The sequence below is a fragment of the Phyllobates terribilis genome, unplaced genomic scaffold, assembly GCF_046119375.1.
Source record: "Phyllobates terribilis strain yellow unplaced genomic scaffold, ASM4611937v1 Scaffold_6__1_contigs__length_29720123, whole genome shotgun sequence".
Classification (NCBI taxonomy): Eukaryota; Metazoa; Chordata; class Amphibia; order Anura; family Dendrobatidae; genus Phyllobates; species Phyllobates terribilis.
The window spans coordinates 18,873,709-18,894,690 of record NW_027362766.1 but is presented as its reverse complement, the minus strand read 5'-3'; the positions used below and the strand labels follow the sequence as shown (position 1 = coordinate 18,894,690).

General features: G+C 40.2%; 1 protein-coding gene across 30 annotated transcripts in view; it reads left to right on the top strand.

Moving 5' to 3' along the window:
- GPHN (gephyrin) overlaps positions 1-20,982 on the top strand; it is a 592,001-nt gene that overhangs the window by 533,231 nt on the left and 37,788 nt on the right. For 12 of the 30 annotated variants that reach the window (XM_073637421.1, XM_073637415.1, XM_073637410.1 and 9 more), the window contains 2 exons: positions 1,269-1,301; positions 19,482-19,544. The exons of 10 other annotated variants lie outside the window; for them this stretch is intronic. In XM_073637421.1, the coding sequence (XP_073493522.1) occupies positions 1,269-1,301; positions 19,482-19,544 (96 nt within the window). The remainder of the gene's footprint in view (positions 1-1,268; positions 1,302-19,481; positions 19,545-20,982) is intronic. 8 more of the 30 variants (XM_073637413.1, XM_073637409.1, XM_073637424.1 and 5 more) reach the window with 2 other exon arrangements.

Sequence of the window (20,982 nt, the reverse complement as noted above, 5' to 3'; positions counted from 1 at the left end):
TTGTGCCTCATTTGCATGTAACTTTCTATACCAAAGGTATCGATTTACTCATTGTGAGGGCACTTAAACAGACACTCCTTTTGTTTTTTGTAGAAATTCTGCCTAACAAGACTGACAAGTGGCAAATATGTGATCACTTAGACCCCTACTGATTACCTGAATAGGATTCCCAAGCCATGTCCCTCCTCGTTATATGACTACAGTGAGGCGGGTGACTGGAGCGGCAATTCCATATGCGGACTGCAAAGTGTATGGGACTGATGGAGACAGCCGAATACAGAACTCATCAGCCTGATGGACTTGGGATAGGAAGGCACATCGCAGTCCTGACCCTCACCCCATCCCACCTCGATTATGTAGCTCAAGAGAAATTAGGACCCTGGACCCCTGTTCTGGGGATCAGTCCAGACACAGCAGTTTCTGATTTATCACTTAGTCTGTGGACTAGAACTAGAATGTCATAATGAGAGGTCTTCTTTTTCCTCCTGCCACCTCTAACTTGGTCTACAGAAGATAATCTAGCCTTTGTCCACCTCTATGCAGGTGGTGGCTCTGGTACTTTCCCCATGAGTACTTGTCCTGATCTAGGAAGTCATGACATGACATTTGTGGTTACATAATTCATTGCAGACTGTAAGGCGCACAGAAAAACGCCCAAGAGAGGCAACAAGCTGTCCCCGTTGCAGCAGCAGCATGCCTGTTACAAGCAGCCCGCTGCAGATAGGGCCAGTGACAATTAGCATTAGCCTTACATCAGGAAGGCTAGAAGAGGAGATCATAAGGAATATTCTTTTTTACTTAATATTTTCTTTAAGGTTTTCTACAATGATAGAATCGATAAAATAGAGCTCCAGTTCGTTGATGGGTATTGCTCTCCATCTGTTAATGAGTCTTTAGAGTAAGTTAAACTATCAGTAGTTGTAAAAAGCAGGTAAGTATAAAAAAAAATCAGCTCTAGTAGACAGGCATCTTATTTTATGTTACATTTCCTGGTCATATCATTCCTTCCCGGGCTTATTTCATCCATGCCATTAACCCAGCGAACGTGATTGTGCCTCTGTGTTTTTTGAATAGAAGTCACTAAGTACTTGTTTCTGGCGGCCATAAATGATGTGAAGTTCGGTGATGCTTATTGCTTCCCATGCCGGGGTAATGAGCGTGTGTTTGTGCAGACAACAGAATGTGATCATATCTCACCTGACAATTAATATCTTTTCGATTTGAAGAATCCAGTTGATAAAAAAAACAATCGCACATTTTTTTTCCAGGACATTTGGATTGCTGCCCCCTCCTTTTCTCAGGTTGTATTTTTGACTTTCCGTTTTCATAGACTCCATGGTTTGCTTTGCTTCAACGCTCTTCCATATTGATTGTTGTAGTGTGTATATCGTGTCATTGGTCTGGGGAACTTTGTGCTCTTCTGTTATTCTCCTGTGATGATTTTGTATATATCTTTTTTTTTTCCATTTCTTACACCACTTCTTCATTGGCTTTACGTTGAGAAAATGTACCAATGTGATCCCATCACTTCATCAGCCATTAGAGGTAATCTGTCAGCAAGTTTTTGTTATGTAACCTGAGCGCAGCATATGATGTAGGGGCTGAGACCCTGGTTTCAATGATATGTCACTTATTAGGCTGTTTCATTAAAATCAGTGTTTTATCAGGAGATTATCATTACGGGACTAGGTGTCTCTTGCCCTCTAGTCCTCCTGCTCTGTGTAACCACGCCCCCACCACTGATTGGTAGCTTTCTGCCAATCAGTGGTGTGGGCAGGGTTATACAGGGCTCAACATGCACAGCACTGCAACAGTGTCTGCCCTATTTCATGCAGCTCTCTGATTACGTAGCAAAACCTGCTCACATATTCCCTTTAATGTAGAAAAAATTCCAGAGCTTTTGTGAGATTGGCCGCGTGACGCTGTTATTACACACTTGACTTTTTTTTTTTACTTTTATGTAGATTTTGTGAAATATAAATGCTTTGTGTTATATCTGTGATACAGTATGTATATTTTAGGTACGTGTCATGGACAAGATTCTTGTGTCCTTCCTTTCGGAGCTGAAGTTTGGTTCATCCCCTTTTCTCTCTCGCTCCATGCACATTATCATCCCCTTTTCTCTCTCGCTCCATGCACATTATCATCCCCTTTTCTCTCTCGCTCCATGCACATTATCATCCCCTTTTCTCTCTCGCTCCATGCACATTATCATCCCCTTTTCTCTCTCTCTCCATGCACATTATCATCCCCTTTTCTCTCTCTCTCCATGCACATTATCATCCCCTTTTCTCTCTCGCTCCATGCACATTATCATCCCCTTTTCTCTCTCTCTCCATGCACATTATCATCCCCTTTTCTCTCTCGCTCCATGCACATTATCATCCCCTTTTCTCTCTCTCTCCATGCACATTATCATCCCCTTTTCTCTCTCGCTCCATGCACATTATCATCCCCTTTTCTCTCTCTCTCCATGCACATTATCATCCCCTTTTCTCTCTCGCTCCATGCACATTATCATCCCCTTTTCTCTCTCTCTCCATGCACATTATCATCCCCTTTTCTCTCTCTCTCCATGCACATTATCATCCCCTTTTCTCTCTCTCTCCATGCACATTATCATCCCCTTTTCTCTCTCGCTCCATGCACATTATCATCCCCTTTTCTCTCTCTCGCTCCATGCACATTATCATCCCCTTTTCTCTCTCGCTCCATGCACATTATCATGCCCTTTTCTCTCTCGCTCCATGCACATTATCATCCCCTTTTCTCTCTCGCTCCATGCACATTATCATCCCCTTTTCTCTCTCGCTCCATGCACATTATCATCCCCTTTTCTCTCTCGCTCCATGCACATTATCATGCCCTTTTCTCTCTCGCTCCATGCACATTATCATGCCCTTTTCTCTCTCGCTCCATGCACATTATCATCCCCTTTTCTCTCTCGCTCCATGCACATTATCATCCCCTTTTCTCTCTTTCTCCATGCACATTATCATGCCCTTTTCTCTCTCGCTCCATGCACATTATCAACCCCTTTTCTCTCTCGCTCCATGCACATTATCATGCCCTTTTCTCTCTCGCTCCATGCACATTATCATCCCCTTTTCTCTCTCGCTCCATGCACATTATCATCCCCTTTTCTCTCTCTCCATGCACATTATCATCCCCTTTTCTCTCTCGCTCCATGCACATTATCATGCCCTTTTCTCTCTCGCTCCATGCACATTATCATCCCCTTTTCTCTCTCGCTCCATGCACATTATCATCCCCTTTTCTCTCTCGCTCCATGCACATTATCATGCCCTTTTCTCTCTCGCTCCATGCACATTATCAACCCCTTTTCTCTCTCGCTCCATGCACATTATCATGCCCTTTTCTCTCTCGCTCCATGCACATTATCATCCCCTTTTCTCTCTCGCTCCATGCACATTATCATCCCCTTTTCTCTCTCTCCATGCACATTATCATCCCCTTTTCTCTCTCGCTCCATGCACATTATCATGCCCTTTTCTCTCTCGCTCCATGCACATTATCATCCCCTTTTCTCTCTCGCTCCATGCACATTATCAGCCCCTTTTCTCTCTTGCTCCATGCACATTATCATCCCCTTTTCTCTCTCGCTCCATGCACATTATCATCCCCTTTTCTCTCTTGCTCCATGCACATTATCATGCCCTTTTCTCTCTCGCTCCATGCACATTATCATGTCCTTTTCTCTCTCGCTCCATGCACATTATCATCCCCTTTTCGCTCTCGCTCCATGCACATTATCATCCCCTTTTCTCTCTCTCCATGCACATTATCATCCCCTTTTCTCTCTCGCTCCATGCACATTATCATCCCCTTTTCTCTCTCGCTCCATGCACATTATCATCCCCTTTTCTCTCTCGCTCCATGCACATTATCAACCCCTTTTCTCTCTCGCTCCATGCACATTATCATCCCCTTTTCTCTCTTGCTCCATGCACATTATCATGCCCTTTTCTCTCTCGCTCCATGCACATTATCATGTCCTTTTCTCTCTCGCTCCATGCACATTATCATCCCCTTTTCGCTCTCGCTCCATGCACATTATCATCCCCTTTTCTCTCTCTCCATGCACATTATCATCCCCTTTTCTCTCTCGCTCCATGCACATTATCATCCCCTTTTCTCTCTCGCTCCATGCACATTATCATCCCCTTTTCTCTCTCGCTCCATGCACATTATCAACCCCTTTTCTCTCTCGCTCCATGCACATTATCATCCCCTTTTCTCTCTTGCTCCATGCACATTATCATGCCCTTTTCTCTCTCGCTCCATGCACATTATCATGTCCTTTTCTCTCTCGCTCCATGCACATTATCATCCCCTTTTCGCTCTCGCTCCATGCACATTATCATCCCCTTTTCTCTCTCTCCATGCACATTATCATCCCCTTTTCTCTCTCGCTCCATGCACATTATCATCCCCTTTTCTCTCTCGCTCCATGCACATTATCATCCCCTTTTCTCTCTCGCTCCATGCACATTATCAACCCCTTTTCTCTCTCGCTCCATGCACATTATCATGCCCTTTTTGTACCCTTCCATGATATCTTTCTACTGTATGTGTCCTGTAGAATAGTGTCTGTGCGTGTGTGTACTACCTGTATCTTCATCTTTAACTGCATGTGACTTTTGTGCTGTATAACTTGACACATGCACACTTGTTGGGATCCTTTTTTGTTTACTTTTTGCTTTTTTGGACTTCTCCGTTCATAGAATATAAGGCTGTGTCCTATATATTTAATATAAAATATGCTTAAATGAAGCATTTATTGCTTCGTATGCAGCAGATGTCCAGATATGTTTTTGATTGTACCATATTGTATAATAATTATTACATCCGAGCGCAGTCATTCCCAACCTTTTAACCATGGAGAAACCCCTGGCAAAATTCTCATGATTAACGACTACAACCATCTCAAGCCAAACTTACGGTAAATAAAAGTGGCATTTCTTGTGTCTTTTTCTTTAGGGGAACCCTTAAAAGGTGTTTCTACCAATGACTTAACATGGGGGAAACAGGGCTGTTGTCTTAGGCACCAAATACTGACCCGTCCTCCTTATTTTTGGAGGGCTTCTATAACATGAAGTTCGATGCCACAGAGCGCAGCAGTCGAGATGACTCTGTCAATTTCTGCTGCACTCCGCATAGACAGTGACTGCGGTAAAACTGCGGTCAGTATGGTGACGTGAGTTTTGTCAACTTGGTCACTGCGTGTGTAAAGTCCTTACCGATGACAAACTCATCTCGACTGCTGCGCTCTGCACCAAAGGAGATTATAAAGGCTACATCGTACTCCCCCACAGCTTTCCGCCTCTTATCTCACTTCTAGCTTTGTCAGAGGAGAAACTAGAGCAGTCCTAAATTAAAAAAAAGTATCCCTTGCAAAAAACCCCCCCCAAAAAACAGAAAACACAAAGTATAACTTACTTTTTCTAATTAGGGTTAGTGTTAGGATGCGGGTTAGAGCTAGGATTAGGGATAGTGCTAGCATTATTAGCGTTAAGGCTAAGGGAATAAAAGCACAAAACAGTAAAAAAAAACCTAACAATGTATATCATTATTTTTAAAATGTTTTGTCTAACGGTCCACAGGTTAGGGGGCGCAGAATACTGATGATCAGCTGGCTGCAGTTCATCAATATTCTGGGAGCGTGGATGCCCGCTCTGATGAAATAGTCAAGGTTGCTCCCGTCCAGCGGCCGCTGATTGGCAGCAGCAGACCTGTGATGCAACAATGTCAAATGAACTGCCGGGAATAGCGGCATCCTTTCATGCAAAAATTAGGTTAGGTATTTAATTTATGTATTTAAGCACTAATTTATATGGCCACTTTATTTTCTACAAGCTTTGCATAAATCAGTAATGCAAGTGAATATAGCAAACTTTGTAATATACCTTTTGAGAGAAATCTTCTTTCGCCACTTATGAGCCACTTCTTCCCCTTCCCCTTGCTTTCTAAACTCACCATTCACTCCATCAAGACAGACTGCCAGCTTATTGAGGCGTCAGCATATTGAAGTTTTTGGAGAGAGTAATTGGAAGAAGTGAGGAGCAGACAGCGCAGTGAGAGAACGAGCAGGCACAGGCAGATCGTGCTGCAGCATTCAGCAAATGCATTTCACGTCATTGCTGAATTCACAGCCACACAGCTTAGTACTGCTACTTAATGGCTTGCATGCTATTGCTTCTCTCTGTGTGCTACAAAGAAAAAGAGCAGAATCCATCTTTTTCTGTGCGTGCGCTGCACATGGGAGACATCATAGCAGTTGGGGTCCACCCACTAGATCAGATACACCTGAAAATTACATATTCATCACCGATATATCGGGGGGTTGAGGGGAGCATATAAAGTAGAACAATACCAGATGATCAAAGCCTTAGAAAACTGGAATTTGAAAGATTGCAATATACTGTATATAGTCATATACTGGAATGTTCTATTTTTTTTTTTATTATTGTTAGTTTTGATGAAAATGTTTTTATTCACTGTAAATTTTTCTTTTTTTTTTTTTCTCTGTCACGGTCACCAAAATTATATAGACTAGTCATCAGAAAAGTTCACCTGAACTTTCTGAATGTTGGACCTATTTATTTTTTCAGTGCATTTCGGTTTAAGACTGGGTTGTTTTATAAGTGATGTAGAGATATGTAACCATTGGACACATCCATACCCAGATCAAAAAATGAAAAAAATGCACTAGGACCAGCACTGGATGAGCAGAAGCGATCATACAAATCTATGGGATAAGTTCCGGCATCTGTTTCCTTCACTATTACAATGGAGGGGAAAAACAGATTTTTAGGAAATGAGACCTAAGAGTTAAAAACAGTTTGACGAGTACAATAATTTCATCTTTTACGGCGGGAGATTTATGTCTTATGTAATAGTTTTGTTTTGATTGCTGATAAAAAAAAAAAAAAAAAAGACCTAAAATAGTAGCAACCTTTCTTTCTTACTTTGTATTTTGCTCAGTCTCACGATGGATCACTACAAATACTATGTTGTAGAACACAGGTTGGGTACGGTATGTCCCAGGACGGATAGGGTGAATAATAATTTTATATAGTTCTTATGTAGTGCTTAATGTGTACCATGACCTTCTGAAGGGTCTCCTATCTGTAGAACATGGGGTCTGTAGAATTTCAACATGAGTCCATCAGTTGCGCAATCTCACAGAGGAAATCGGCCTGGAAAAAGGCACCATAACTATATGTTAGCATTTCTTAGTGATAGCTAGGCTTGAAAGCTAAGCAGTAAAGTTTATTGATGGTTGGAGGACCGAAACCGGGAAGATAGAAGTTTCTTCAAAAGGAGCAATTGTACTGTATCGATGGAAAGATATCTGTATAAAATAGGCTCCCGAAGAGCCTTTTTCGATGACTTGATAGTCTTCCTTTGACCACTTTTGCTTCATAATTTGTCTGTTGGACTGTGGACCTCATCAAAAACCTTCTAAAGTTATCTAACAAAAAAAAATAACCCAATGACAAACAGTCAACCAGTGTAAAATTTCCAAAACTTGGAAACCAATGTCAAAAAAACAGCAAAAAAAAAAAAGGAGGTGAGGGTGAATGCAAATAGGTGCATGCCTCTTTATCTAGGAATGCTGCATTCCGTATGTGAGCTCACCTGCATGTGTCTTGTTTCTATCAACATACCGGGGTTATAAAAAGTCTACATCCTTCAAATTGCAGATTTTTGTGTCATAATTTTTGAGACCGAGATAAATGTCTCCTTATTAAGGTCCGCCGGGGACTGGCTTCTCCAAGATATACCGTACACTTTTTTTTCTGTCTTTTTTTTTGATTGTAGCATCGGTAGGATCTCGGTCCCTATAGAGCCACATTGTCTCTCTATTCATTTTTTTTTTTGCCCAGTTTAAAAATTCGGTAATGCTTTTCTCACCCCATAGATGAGAATTATATGAGAAAGTATGTTACAAGGGTGTTATTCCTCTGCTTTTCCATTGAACTCAATGATCATGTGTGTTCGTCAGGTGCCCTCTGCGCCCGACCTTAGCAGACCATGTCACCTCTGCAACTGACCCGCTACTAGAGTTTTATTTTTTCAATTTCTTATTTCTTGAGAATTTTCTGCCTGTTTTCGTTAAATGTTTTGTTGCCTATTATGGCACACCAGAGTTAGAAAATGTCCAGCATGCTAATACTAGTCATTGGTCCCAACTCTGCCACTTTCCGAAGCACTAAAATGTAGGGATCATACAACCTCTTTTCCAAAGTGGATTTCTTTGGGTGGTCCCTGCGCAGACCTTGTGTGTTCTGATTTTCTCATAAAATTTTGGTAAGTATCCATAATTTATCTTCATTTAATGCCTTCCACCACAAAGATCTGCATTTCCTTAGAGGGTTTAGAGGCTCTTTATAACTCCTGTATGTCTCCCTATATATACAGCCTCGTATATATATATATTTATATGTACTATGTATTGAGTGTGATTTTTATTGTTTTTGTTTTCTTTGACTTGCTATATTTGTGGCCTGAATCCAGATAATAGCCTTTTTCTTCTAACTCTTGCATACTACAAGTAGTATCCTCATAGGGCACGTCTTTGACTGTCTGATGGTACGCCTCAATCCTATACACCTCTTTCAACAGATACTTTCTGTTGAATGAGTGGACATGGTAACCCTACGGCTTCAGAAATGGTTGGGGAAAGTCAACTAACTTGGTTGTGATATATATCTTGTAGCGTTGCTAAAATAAGTCCAAATGTAAGAATTCTATATATATTATATCGTAAATAAGCCACATAGGGAGGGCTTGATGTTGCTTTACGCCTGCCTCCCATAGTGTTTAGTCCTTCATGTACCCATACCATGCCTGTACACGTCATGTGTCTATTGTACCCAAAGTGATTTTTACAGAAACTGTATAAATTTGATAAGAAGCAACTGTTGATATAGCTGTGAAACACAGAGTTTGCTACACATATCACAGTATGTATGTTTTGTTCCAGGTTGTGATATGTAAGCTTATAATTACACCCACAAAGTGCCAACATTGGTTCATCTGAAGAAGTGATTAAGATTGGAAGATGACAGTTTGTGGGTCCAATTACCCCACGCGTGACACATTTCTTCACATTGGTCGTCACATTGATTTCAAATTGATATTTTATCCAGTATTAGAGTATTCTAGATTTCTCAAGGGCAAAGAGTTTGCCATCTACAGTTTTAGTCCCACATACATATATGTAGGTCACCTATACTTGGGAAGTACATACAGATGTGGCAAGCACCAAATGAACATTTATTGCACGCCATGGCGCAGGACCTGGTCCATTGGCCACGTCAGAAATCTGTGGTAGCCGGACAGGAGCCTTAACAACTGCCTCCTACCTATGTCATGCATGGCCCCTTTCTTGATTAGCTGGCCTGGGGTAACATCATCGTAGTGGTGAGACGCACAAAGAAGAGTCGTGGAGGTAAGAGGTGGCTCTCAGTTACTGACGAGGCCAACAGACCTAGTCCTGAGAATCGACTCTACATAGCATACTACGCTATTCGAATAGCACTGCTGCCGGAATACCTAGTTGTATCTCTTCCTACATTTGTAGGGAATTTTATACTAAATCAGTTTGTCCAAAATAATTGAAAAACTCACAATATGCCTGTCCTCCTCCAGGTTTTGCTGTGGGTCTCTAGTCAATGAATATTCCCAAAGCAACATATTGCCAAAAATATCCGAAACAGAAAACATTGTTGAAATTCCCCATAAAGAAGAAATTTTTCACAACACTCACTAGTACAACAAATTAAGAATTCTTCATTATTTTATGTGCAGTTATAGAACCTGGAGACACTCGGCCTACGACCGGTTCTCAACATGCTTCCTCTACTGAGGTAGTGATCAACTTGGCAAAGTGGAAGACTCATAGCTCAAACTCTCCCCGCATTATTTTGCCACTGTGGACAGAAAGACCTGCTATTTATTTTTCCCCTCTATGACTTTTAATGACTCCATAATCCATTCTCCAGCCAAGTCTCTTCTAACAGTGCAGATCTTTTGTTGAAGGCTGTTCTGTACAAGTTCTCCCCACTTGATAGTGAATGGGACCCAAAAAAAACTAGTTACCCAATGGCAAGAATCAGGATGGGGGGGCAACATATTCACTTATCTTCTCTACACATTGGACCTTGTTTACCAAAGCTCAACGGGTATAACAAAAAAAAAAATTGCTTATAGCCATGGCCAATATTTCAATATTTATGAACGGTGAAGAACTTCTTGTTCTGTCGGTTAGGAAATAATTGATCAAAAATTCTCTTATCAAGAACAATTTAAGATATGTCCCGATCTATATCTAGCAGTCAAGAGCTGATGAAATTGTAATTTCAATATTCCCTTACTTTTTGGATGCTAACATCCTTGGAAATTGATATTTTTTGGTGTATAGCCATGGCCAGTATTTCAATATTTATGAACGGTGAAGAACTTCTTGTTCTGTAGGTAGGAAATAATTGATCAAAAATTCTCTTATCAAGAACAATTCAAGATATGTCTCGATCTATATCTAGCAGTCAAGAGCTGATGAAATTGTAATTTCAATATCTCCATAGTTTTTGGATGCTAACATCCTTGGAAATTGATATTTTTGGTGTATAAGCACTGGGTTCACAAAGCTATATCATGCTTATATAACTCTATCCTAAACAGCAGAAGGTAGGTCATGAAGTGAACATGAATCCAACATGTTTTATTCAAATCTCTGTCAGTCTCCCATCCACAAAAACCATACTAACGTATGGTCCTGCAATGTGGTGCTCTGGAAACTAATTTTTCACTCACCTTTCTTCCTGATTATCATGACATTGATATAGTTATGACAAGAAGAACATTGTCATGATACTGAGGGGGAAAAAGCAAGAAGGTCCTTAGGAAAGTTTCACATGTCCGATATTCATGTTCTAAGTACAGACCACAATTTCCGTATCTGCCTGCCTCCAGACCCAAACTCAAGAGTCTCATGGACATAGATGAGATTGTTGAATTCGGATCAGGAAACCCATTTCCAGTTCAAATTTAGACCATGAATCCTGGACATGTGAAACAAGTTTAAGGTGGGTTCCCAGGTACTGAGCCAGATGTTGGAAAAAAAACAGGGATTCTTTGGATCCTTGGTATGGTCCAAATATTTCAATGTTAAAGGGAATCTGTTTGTAAGATCAACCCGCCTAAGCCTTCTACAGTGGGTACGGAAAGTATTCAGACCCCTTTAAATTTTTCACTCTTTGTTTCATTGCAGCCAGTTGATAAATTCAAAAAAGTTCATTTTTTTTCCTCATTAAAGTCCACTCTGCACCCCATCTTGACTGAAAAACAACAGAAATGTAGAAATTTTCGCAAATTTATTAAAAAGAAAAACTGAAATATCACATGGTCATAAGTATTCAGACCCTTTGCTCAGTATGGAGTAGAATCACCCTTTTGAGCTAGTACAGCCATGAGTCTTCTTGGGAATGATGCAACAAGTTTTTCACACCTGGATTTGGGGTTCCTCTGCCATTCTTCCTTGCAGATCCTCTCCAGTTCTGTCATGTTGGATGGTGAACGTTGGTGGACAGCCATTTTCAGGTCTCTCCAGAGATGCTCAGTTGGGTTTAGGTCAGGGCTCTGGCTGGGCCAGTCAAGAATGGTTACAGAGTTATTCTTCTGAAGCCAGTCCTTTGTTATTTTAGCTGTGTGCTTAGGGTCATTGTCTTGTTGGAAGGTGAACCTTCGGCAAAGTCTGAGGTCCAAAGCACTCTTGAAGAGGTTTTCATCCAGGATATCTCTGTACTTTGCTGCATTCATGTTTCCTTCCATTGCAACCAGTCGTCCTGTCCCTGCAGCTGAAAAACACCCCCATAGCATGATGCTGCCACCACCATGTTTCACTGTTGGGATTGTATTGGGCAGGTGATGAGCAGTGCCTGGTTTTCTCTACACATACTGCGTAGAATTATCACCAAAAAGTTCTATCTTTGTCTCATCAGACCAGAGAATCTTATTTCTCATAGTCTGGGAGTCCTTCATGTGTTTTTGAGCAAACTCTATGCGGGCTTTCATATGTCTTGCACTGAGGAGAGGCTTCCGTCCTTTCCTTTGAGCTCATGATTCTCATTTGGTCTGACATGCACTGTGAGCTGTGAGGTCTTATATAGACAGGTGTGCGCCTTTCCAAATCAAGTCCTATCAGTTTAATTAAACACAGCTGGACTCCAATGAAGGAGTAGAACCATCTCAAGGAGGATCACAAGGAAATGGACAGCATGTGACTTAAATATGAGTGTCTGAGCACAGGGTCTGAATACTTATGACCATGTGATATTTCAGTTTTTCTTTTTTAATAAATTTGCCAAAAAATCTACATTTCTTTTTTTTTCAGTCAGGATGGGGTGCAGAGTGGACTTTAATGAGAAAAAAAAGTGAACTTTTTAGAATTTACCAAATGGCTGCAATGAAACAAAGAGTGAATAATTTAAAGGGGTCTGAATACTTTCCGTACCCACTGTATGTTGGCATGCAGATCATAGGAAATTGAATAAAATGATACGCTCATAGCTGCAATCCGATGTCTTATTCCAGAGAAACCCACACTTTTCTTAATCCTTTTACGACATGTGCCGTACGTGTACATGGCGTGTCTCCCGCTTTGGCGTGGGCTCTAGCGATAAGCCCGCACCTTTCCGGGGACATGACAGTTGATCTGATCAGCTGCCATGTGACCCTAACAGCTGCGGGTGGAATCACGATCCACCCGCGGCTGTTAACATGTTAAATGTCTCTGTCCATCTCTGACAGCGGCATTTAACGTGGCCGCGGTGGAAGGACATCACTAGTCCCGCCCATCGGCGCCTGTGTCACATGACCGCAGGTCGCCGATGGGTTGGCATGACATCTCGGGGTCTGCAGGAGACCCCTATTGTTGTTATTTCCAGTATGCCGCCCAGCGATAGGCGCTCATGGCAAGTGAGCATTTTTGCTACACACAGGTGATCAGATAATGGAGACTATTGAAGTCAGTGAAAAGTAAAAAAAAAAAAAAGTTTTTAAAAATATAAAAAATTTAAAAAAAAACAATAAAAAAAATACACATATTTGGTTTTGCCGCGTTCAGAATCGCCCTGTCTATCAATATATAAAATATAATATATAAATATATAATATTTGTAATGTACAAATATAATCTAAAAAGAATTAATCCAATTGGTAAACGGCATAATGAGAAAAAAAGTCAAAACACCAGAATTAAATTTTTTTTTGGTCGCCACAACATTTCAATAAAATGCAATAAGTGGCAACCGAAAGATCGTATCTACCCTAAAATGGTATCAATAAAAATGTCAGCTCGGCCCACAAAAATTAAGTCCCAACCTGGCTCCAGATCTCGAAAAATGGAGATGCTGCGGGTCCTGGAAAATGGTGACTTTTTAAAAAAATTTTTTTACAAACTTTGGATTTTTTTTTCACCACTTAAATAAAAAAGAACCTATAAATCTTTGGTATCTACAAACTCGTAATGACCTGGAGAATCATAATGGCAGGTCAGTTTTACCATATAGTGAATGTCGTAAAAAAAAAAAAAAAATTTACTGCACTTGGAATTTTTTTCCAGTGCACGATATGGTAAAGCCAATGGTGTCGTTCAAAAGTGCAACTTGTCCCGCATAAAACAAGAACTTACACGGCCATATTGACCGAAAAAATAAAAAAGTTATGGCTCTGGGAAGAGGAAGAGTAAAAAATTAAAGTGCAAAAAACGGAAAAGGGGGTAATATGTAAATGAACTGTTAAGATCTATGGGCCAGGATCTCCCTCGGGATCCACAGCTTATTTTAAATGAAAGGTGTAGTTACCAGTGTGAGACAAGTAATGACTGACAGTCTGCTCTCCTGATCCATATGTCTCCCACTGGTAGCGCCCCCTTTCATTTAAAAAAAAATCTCTGGAGGCGGATTCTCAGCAAATCTGTGTCCCTCCCATAGATCTTAACAGCTCATTTACATATTAGGTAAAACATGGATTTCTCTGGAATAAGACATCGGATTGCAGATATCAAGGTATCATTTTATTCAGTTTTCTATGACCTACATGCCCATATAGACAGCTTAGGAGGGTTGATCCTACTGAACGATTCCCTTAAAACTAATCAACTTAGTAATCATTCTTCCTTCTTAGTTTTGGGCTTTATTTTTGGATGTTGTGATCTTTTTCTTTCATGACTTTGGCATTTAGAGATTTTCCCCTTAGATTTCTGATTCGGTAGAATGACCTTGATTATTTTTGAAAGTTCTGATTTATTTTTTTATGCACTTACAACTTTTCTAAAGCCGAGGCAATTTGAGTGTTGCAATTCATGTAAAATATGTATTATCCTTGACTGGAATATGATGGGATATTTTGCCTTTTTTAAGCTTTTTTTTCCCTTCTCAGAGATTGTGATTTTGACATTTATAAAGAATGCATTATAAAAATGTTTCGCGTTGGCTTTTTATGATGGGAGTAAAGGAGAATGAACGGTTCTTAGTTGCTCCCATCATGAAGCTGGCCGTTGATTTACTGTTCATGTTACCACTGCTGCAGGTAAGTGGATCATTTCCCTGATGGATTTCTAACCTTTATTTCCTTCCTCACTGTTGGCATGAGCTTTTAATCATTTCATGTTTTGTTTTGTTTTTTCCCCATAATTTTCGTGATTTTCTTTCTATATTTTAATGATGTCCAGCAATTTTTGATGAGTAGGCTAACTTTTGGTTAATAAAAGTTAAGCTTTGGCCAATAGCATTATTTTTATTATTTATAATTATTATAGCACCATTTATTCCATGGCGCTTTACACGTGAAAGGGATATACATACCATAAACAATAACAGTAAATTTTGACTGGTACAGGAGGAGCGAGGACCCTGCCCGTGAGGGCTCTCAATCTACAGGGGATAGGGGAGGATACAGTAGGTGAGGGTAGAGCTGGTCTTGCAGCGTTATGGTGGAGCGGTGGTTACTGCAGGTTGTAGGCTTGTCGGAAGAGGTGGGTCTTCAGCTTCCTTTTTAAGGTTTCTACAGTAGGCGAGAGTCTGATATGTTGGGGTAGATAGTTTCAGAGTAGGGGGGATGCACAGGAGAAATCTTGTATGCGATTGTGGGAAGAGGAGAAAGAGATCTTGTGAGGATCGGAGGTTGCGTGAAGGTAAGTACCCGGAGACTAGGTCACAGATGTGTGCAGGAGACAGGTTGTGGATGGCTTTGAACTGGTTAGGGTTTTGAATTGGAGCCTCGGGGCAATGAGGAGCAAGTGAAGGGATTGACAGAGAGGAGAGGATACAAATAAATCATTTTTGGCAGAAAGCAGGAACTCCCTGACTGACACCTACTCATTTTAAAATATCACTTCACGAAGATCTGCTTTTTCATAATCTTAGCTGATGTATTGGTCCAAGCCAAGCAGTTTCATCATAGTATTATTGGTGCAGTCCATTCACGAGCATTACGGGAGATTAGAACATACTGAGGCCAACCTTTCAATCTTCTGAAACCTGAGATCCCTTGATGATGGAGACTTCTATATCCTAAGTTTTACACTGGACACCGACCTTGCATATAAAACTTTTGTGTAGACCAAAAGGGCTACCAAAGAATGAACATAAACAACTTTTAACCAAAAACCCCAATTATTATTATTTCGTTGACCCTAGCTGATCTTCCTTGGGCCGGATTCACATCACGTTGTGCGTAGAAACCACAATTTCCAGACCGGCCTCTGGTCTTTTTACCCAAACTCAAGAGTCTCATAGACCTATTTCAAGGGTGCACAATTTTTTCTGGTCCCAGGGCCTCATTGACATACTGAGCCTCAATAAAATGTGAAGGGGTATTACCTGCTGAGACATTTATGGCATATCAAAAGTACCTGCCTGATAAATAAGTCTTACCCCTAGAAGAAGAATGTGGGTCCCCTTCTTCCCCAGTTTGCACTCCAGAAAGGAGGAGGCCATAGTTGTTTGCGACTCTCCCGATCGTTAACTCATCATTAACTACAATTGAGAGAGCTGCATACTATACATAGAACGCCTTTATGTCTTACACACTTTAATTGTGTCCACCAGGGGTCAATAAACCCATTTCTCGTAAAATTTATGGGGGGCACTGAGATGACTGTGTACCACTTCTCTTTTCATTGGTATGGAAACTATTGTACATATAAGCATCCACACACACAGACATGTTTGTATCCAGATGGTTGGGGCCACGCAGGCATGGCCACAGGTTGTACATTCTTTGCCTATATGAAGCTTTGGGTCTGGAGGCTCATGGCTTGGACCCCGAATGTCAGACCTATAAATGACATTACTCATGCCTAATAATTTTTATTTTTTTTAGTTGTCCCTTCAATACAACCCCTGCCCATATGCTTTATTAGGGCATATTTTGTATTCGGGTCCTCTCACTATTGATAGATAGCCAAATATACATCAGAATTTATGGTATCTAATTCATAATTCTCCCATTCATCGACTGGCCACAGCTTCCACTGAGTCCTTTATAGATGCGCTGTCATGGCATTGGGTTCTTAACTGATGGACTAAATGTTTTTTGCCCGGGTTAGGGTCACCCTTATTCAAAAAAATGAACACCTGCAAAGCGTAGTGCCAGATCCTTTATAGAGAAACCAAGGCTCTAAAGTGAATGTTCAATATCGCAAATGTTGGTTTCTTACTTTCTAGTGTGAAAAGTGAGGGGCCATACTACAAGCTTAAACAGGTTTGTACCAAATTTGGATGTTATACCGTATCCACGGGATAGGGAATAACTTCCCGTTTTTTGGGTGTCTGACTACTGGGATTCCCCACCAATCCTGAAAAATGGGCCCGTGTGAATTTCACAGTGGTCGATCATGCGCACATCATCTCCATCATTCAGCTGGTCTTCGGTCTTTGACCCTCCCATTAAGAATGAATGGATCGCTATTGTGCATGGTTAATCATCCTCCATTCTCATGGGCCCGGTTTTTGGGATCTGTGGCGGACCCAGCACTTGGACCCCCCGGTTATCACAAAGTTATCCTTTATCCATTAAATAGTGGATAACGTCCAAACTTTATACATCTCCATTAACCTATACATACATACTCTAGTAGGTTGCCTGAACGCTCATTCAGTTGTCTGCTATATCTCTTGACTCCCCCATACATATGCGCGCTCAATTAAGCTGAGCATGCAAGTGTTCTGTATGGGGAGAGGGGAGAAAGCCATTGGCAGAGAACTCAGCTTATTTCCTAAGAGAATCAATTGTGCATTGAAATTGTATAGATGTCTCCCATATACAAAAGATAGTAGTCCGGTCTTGCCGAAATCGGCAGGTTTGGATGTTAATTTGATTTTTGCTTTATGTGTAGTGAGATCTTCTTCAAACGTTTTACTTGACATCATCTCCAACTGGAGCAAAGAAGTCTTCCCTTCCTTAAGTCAGAACATTAAGGTCAAGGAGAAAATGCTTCCCTGATAAACAAATTATTTGATTTGTTCCATTGCATGAATTTACAAACCCTCTTCGAGGAGCTGTTTAATCCTCTGACCATAACTAAATGGACCTTCAAGCATCAAGATCCGTAACACAAGATCCTTATTTCAAGTGACAGCTCAAAATGGCCTCCCTTAATTTTCTCAAAATTACTGCACGTCATAAATTATATTAATTAGAACTGGAAACTATTGAATGTATTAACTAAAAAGTGCACGGAAATAATTGTGAAAAAAAACCACAACTGCTTACTTTTGGTAGTTTTTCTCCAGTCTTAAGAACCATGATTGGCTGATTAGTACCAAGGTGCCATAATTTACCAAGTTAATCAATGATTGTCTATGCAATCTTTTACGTACTGTGGTCACAGTTATTGCCCTTCGGGGCTGAGATTTCTTTTGGTTTTCCTTTATTGGCCTTGGCTGAAAGATGGTGTTCCTTTTTTGGGCAGCCAACTCTTGGTGAAGCACAAGCATCTGAAAAAACTGGACAACCACTCTAAAGATGGATCATGTAAAAACACAGTGATAGCATTCATGATAATGTTTCTTAAACATAGTGCTATCGAGCCGGAAATGATTTTGTATTTTGATAATATTAGTCTTTTTGTAGTGTAATCCAAAAATGTATTGACCTGATGTGTGACATGAATTTGTTGATGCTAAATGACTAGAGATGGGAGGATCGATTTGCCAGACTCCAGTCCAGAGTTCAGGTCACTGGTCCCTGGTGGCTTCGCGAAACTCAAGTCCAACAAAGGCTCACAAATCTCACTTTCAGGTGTCCCCGGCACAACATTTGATTCGTCAGGGCTGGCGCGAGGTGACGCACAAGTTATGTTGAACCTGCCCTGGCTAGTTAAAAGCTATGCCACCATGCACACCGGAAGGAAAGTGATTCACTGGTCTCCTTTCTTGCCACCAGATACCACTGACCTGGATGTTGGAACGGAGTCCCGTGAATCGATCCGCTCATCTCTACAAATGATCCAACTGGTAACGAGTCAGTATTCCTTTAAAGAGGTTGTTTGAAACTGTGAAACCGGAAGAATACTGCTTTTTTATTCTCTTAGAAAAGCACCACTTTTGCCGATGGGCAGGAACTGTTAGTGCAGCTCCGCTCTACCAAATGCTGCAGTGCCACCTACTGCCCATGGGAAAGAGTGGTGCCCTTTCTGTTGTTGAAAAATCAGACTCTATTTCCTAACTCTGGATAATCCTTTTAAGTATCAGAGTCTCTATAATGGTCCATAACTACTTTTGTCAATATGGTTTCGATGAATTCTAATAGAAATGCTTACATGACACAATTTTTTATAATTTCCCAAAATATATGAATTTTGTCTGTTTACATTTCTTTTTGTATACTTCTACAAGAAATTGCTTAATGATAGAACATTTGCTTTACTATCCATTGAAATCTGTTTCTTTTTATGGCATTTTATTTTGTTTGCTTGAAAACAAAAGAAGGGACATGATAACGAAGTTGGGATGCGATTACTATTACAAAGGGTGTACAAACAAACTGTTCATGTCTGATTCTGAGTGCGAAACTTTGTCTTACACAAAATTTGTATAGACCAACTGCATTATTTTATTTTCGCTGTTTTTTTTTTTATTCTTTTTTGTTTCTTCTGTACTTTTGACAAACTTCATGCTCCATAAACCTCACCATTTGTAATGACCATATGGCCGGGTCAAGAATTTTCATTCTATTCCAGCTCATGTCAAAATGGCGAACTCCATCAAGAAATTTGTTTGGAGAGCAACAAAAAAAATAATTAAACAGGATTGTGAAATAGCTAAACTGTGACCCAACGTGTCTACGACTTGTGAAATAGCTAAACTGTGACCCAACGTGTCTACGACTTAACTCAATCTCAAGTGTCTCTGCTCATTTTCAATCTTTTGTTTTTGTCCATGCAATAGCTCCACTATAAATTGGAAGGGCTTAAAGATGAACTCAGGAGGAGTAGAGGCTGCGAAACAAGAGTAACTATTACTGATCAAAGGAGCTGCTTCCATTCGCAAAAAAGATGCTTTGCGCTATGAGTTTGAGCTCCTTATTATATTTCGTGAAGATTCCTGACTTTCATTTTACTTCCTTAGCGCTGTCTTTCCACTAACATTTTTCTCTTATTAGCTTTTCTCTTGTGTCCTTTTGGATATGTTTTTTCCACACTAGTTCTTTACTAGTCTACTCGTTTATTTTTAGGATTCTTTTGTGTTGTTCTAGTTTCATCTTCTAAACTTGTTTATTTGAAGCTCTTCTACTCATATTCTGTGCTCCATGTGTACCTGTCCAACCATAATGTCCATAGTTTGTAGGAGATGTTATTTTTGTAGGTTCAGTCTTCTCATGACTCCGCTCCACCATTTATACAATTTCATTTCCTTCATCTGTCTTGATTTTCGGTTCAGGCTTTGTTTCTTAAATTCAAAACTTCAAAAAAGTTATTTAATCAATGAAGAAGATGACCTATTTATTCATGGTAGAAGCCAATTATTGGATAACTCTCCTCCGATAAGAAATATTTTCTTTTTAAGAGTGCTATCAATGTATTTAACATTTAGAAGATGTGGACTACAACTTCTAGCTATGAGTTGGAATACGCACTTGTGTCCTACTCAAGAACTAGTGTCTCCATTAAACTACGGTTGTCCTATTGTTTTATCATGTTGACCATTGGAGTTGTGACTTTTCTCCCGGTTGTTGGTGGCAGAACTCTTTCTAAAAAAAAAAATGTTTTCATGATCTCAAAGACTCTTTATAACATTGGCGCTAGATGTTGTAGCCAACGCTCAGACATTTTCTGGTTGTGTATTAGTCACTCAAATTTTGAAAATTCTGATTTCTAGGCACTTAAAATTTAAAGAACAAATCCGAACCAAATCATGAGACATTCTGTCCGAGAAATGTATGTGTTTTGTTTTTTTCCAACATTGTTTTTCCAGGAAGGGCAATCATACACCACCATTAGCTGCAACATTTCTGTCATATTTTGTCCCATTACAGCAAGTAGGCTGTGTTGCTTGGTAGATTTCAACCTGTTGTGTGGATGTACTTATTTTCGGTTTATGGGCTGGCTTCTGTATAGTTAAATATGAAAAGAAAATATTTTATTATTTAGATCTACCCAAATTTTTAACGGTTGACTCATGAAGTCATAATGTCTACCCAAATTACTAACATGGTTTATCCATGAAGTCATAAGGTCTACCCAAATCTCTAACATGGTTGACTCATGAAGTCATAAGGTCTACCCAAATTACTAACATGGTTTATCCATGAAGTCATAAGGTCTACCAAAATTACTAACATGATTTATCCATGAAGTCATAAGGTCTACCCAAATCTCTAACATGGTTGACTCATGAAGTCATAAGGTCTACCCAAATTTCTAACATGGTTGACTCATGAAGTCATAAG